At 52.3% G+C, this 1921-nt stretch overlaps 1 protein-coding gene across 1 annotated transcript; it reads left to right on the forward strand.

The window, feature by feature from the left end:
* The first annotated feature begins 547 nt into the window (after positions 1-547).
* Positions 548-1921, forward strand: LOC125764463 (uncharacterized). The gene has a single exon (XM_049428753.1). It carries the CDS (start codon positions 548-550, stop codon positions 1919-1921), a length of 1374 nt encoding a protein of 457 aa, XP_049284710.1.

The raw sequence follows: 1921 nt of genomic DNA on the forward strand, positions 1-1921 counted from the left end.
TGCAGCGCTAAACACATTCGCATTCCTGGACGAGGGGTCTTCAATGACGTTGGTGGACGAGGATCTGGCCGTGCAGTTGGGCGTAAAGGGAGAGAGGGAGCCTCTGTGTATCAAGTGGACTGGCGATACCACCCGGATGGAACCCTCCTCGATGAAGATCTATTTCGAAATTGGACCTGTTACAGCGAGCAAGAGATTCCCTATGAAAGCTGTACGAACCGCGAGCAGGCTCAGCCTTCCGCAGCAGACGTTCAAGATGGGTGACGGGTCGTGGGATCATCTTAAACAGTTGCCTATCCAGGAGTATCAGAATGCTCGACCCAGAATATTGATCGGACTGCACAATATCCGACTGGCCGTTCCGTTAAAGACAAGCCCCGAAAAAGCCCGGGAAGGTGCGCATTATCTGGGACGCGGCTGCGAAGGTGCAAGGAACTTCTCTTAACGACATGCTACTAAATGGACCGGACGAACTGGCGTCTTTGCCAGGAGTGTTGTTTCGTTTCAGAGCGTACAGCATAGCGGTGTGTGTGCTGATGTAAAGGAGATGTTCCTGCAAATCCGCATGCGGAAGGAGGACACGCATGCACAACGTTTCCTTTGGCGAGAAAATCCCACTGATGACGTGGAGGTCTATCTGGTTGACGTCGTTACGTTTGGGTCAGCATGCTCTCCGGCCACCGCACAATACGTCAAGAACCGTAACGCAAAAGAGCACGCTGAAATGTATCCTTGGGCTGAGAGTGGAATTGTCTCCAGCACATACGTGGACGACTATCTCGACAGCTTTGGTACAGTGGAGGAGGCGGCCCGAGTTGCTAAAGATGTCCACAGAATTTTCCAAAATGGAGGGTTCGTACTGCGTAACTGGTTATCAAATGACGGAAATGTGCTGGAGCAACTTGGTCTTGACAACACCTTCTTGAATGCTAAAAGCTTGACGTCGGCCACGGACGAAGGAGAGCGCGTGTTGGGGTTACGGTGGAACCCGAAATCAGATGAACTGACATTCTACACCCAGACGTGCAAGGAAATGGCAAAGATCTTCGACGCAGAACACACGTCCACTAAAAGAGAGGTGCTGAAATGCGTGATGTCGCTCTTCGATCCCTTAGGGCTGCTGGCACATTATACTATCCACGGTAGGATATTGATTCAGGATCTTTGGCGTGCAGGCACTGCATGGGACGAAACTATCGACCAGAGACAGATTCGTGATTGGCGCCGATGGGTGGACTTGTTTCCAATAGTAGCGCAAATCAGGATTCCGAGATGCTATTTCCCGGGAGCGCTGGAAGAGATGTACGACCAGGCGGAGATGCACCTCTTTGTGGACGCTAGTCAGTTGGCTTATCGGTGTGTGGTGTATCTGAGGGTCATCGACGCCGGCGGGGAGCCGCATTGTACATTGGTATGCGGCAAGTCCAAAGTAGCTCCTCTGAAACCGCTGACTATCCCGAAGATGGAGCTGCAGGCCTGCCTATTGGGGGTGCGAATGCTGAGAACAATGGAAAGTCATCACCCATTTCGCACCAAGAGAAGGGTTCTTTGGACGGACAGTATGGTGGCACTGTCATGGATACACGCGGATCCGAGGAACTACAGACCGTTCGTTGCCAATCGAGTGGCGGAGATTCGCGAGAAGTCGGATCTCACCGAATGGCGATGGGTGCCTACTCACGAGAATCCAGCGGACGAGACGACGAAATGGAAGGGGCAGACTAAACTCGGCTGGGACAGCATCTGGTTCCAGGGTCCAACGTTTTTGCTACTGGATGAATCATCGTGGCCGATGAAAAAACCGGTTTCCACTACTCCAGAGGAGGAAATACGGCGGGTTTATCTTCATCTGGAGAAAGTGAATCATGATCTTCTACCCCTCGATGCGGAGCGCTTCAGCCGTCTGGAGAGAATGCTTTGA

The sequence above is a fragment of the Anopheles funestus genome, chromosome X, assembly GCF_943734845.2.
Source record: "Anopheles funestus chromosome X, idAnoFuneDA-416_04, whole genome shotgun sequence".
Lineage (NCBI taxonomy): Eukaryota > Metazoa > Arthropoda > Insecta > Diptera > Culicidae > Anopheles > Anopheles funestus.

Excerpts from the sequence above, each read along its gene's own strand:
- LOC125764463 (XM_049428753.1), top strand. The coding sequence starts at position 548 with ATGTTCCTGCAAATCCGCATGCGGAAGGAGGACACGCATGCACAACGT.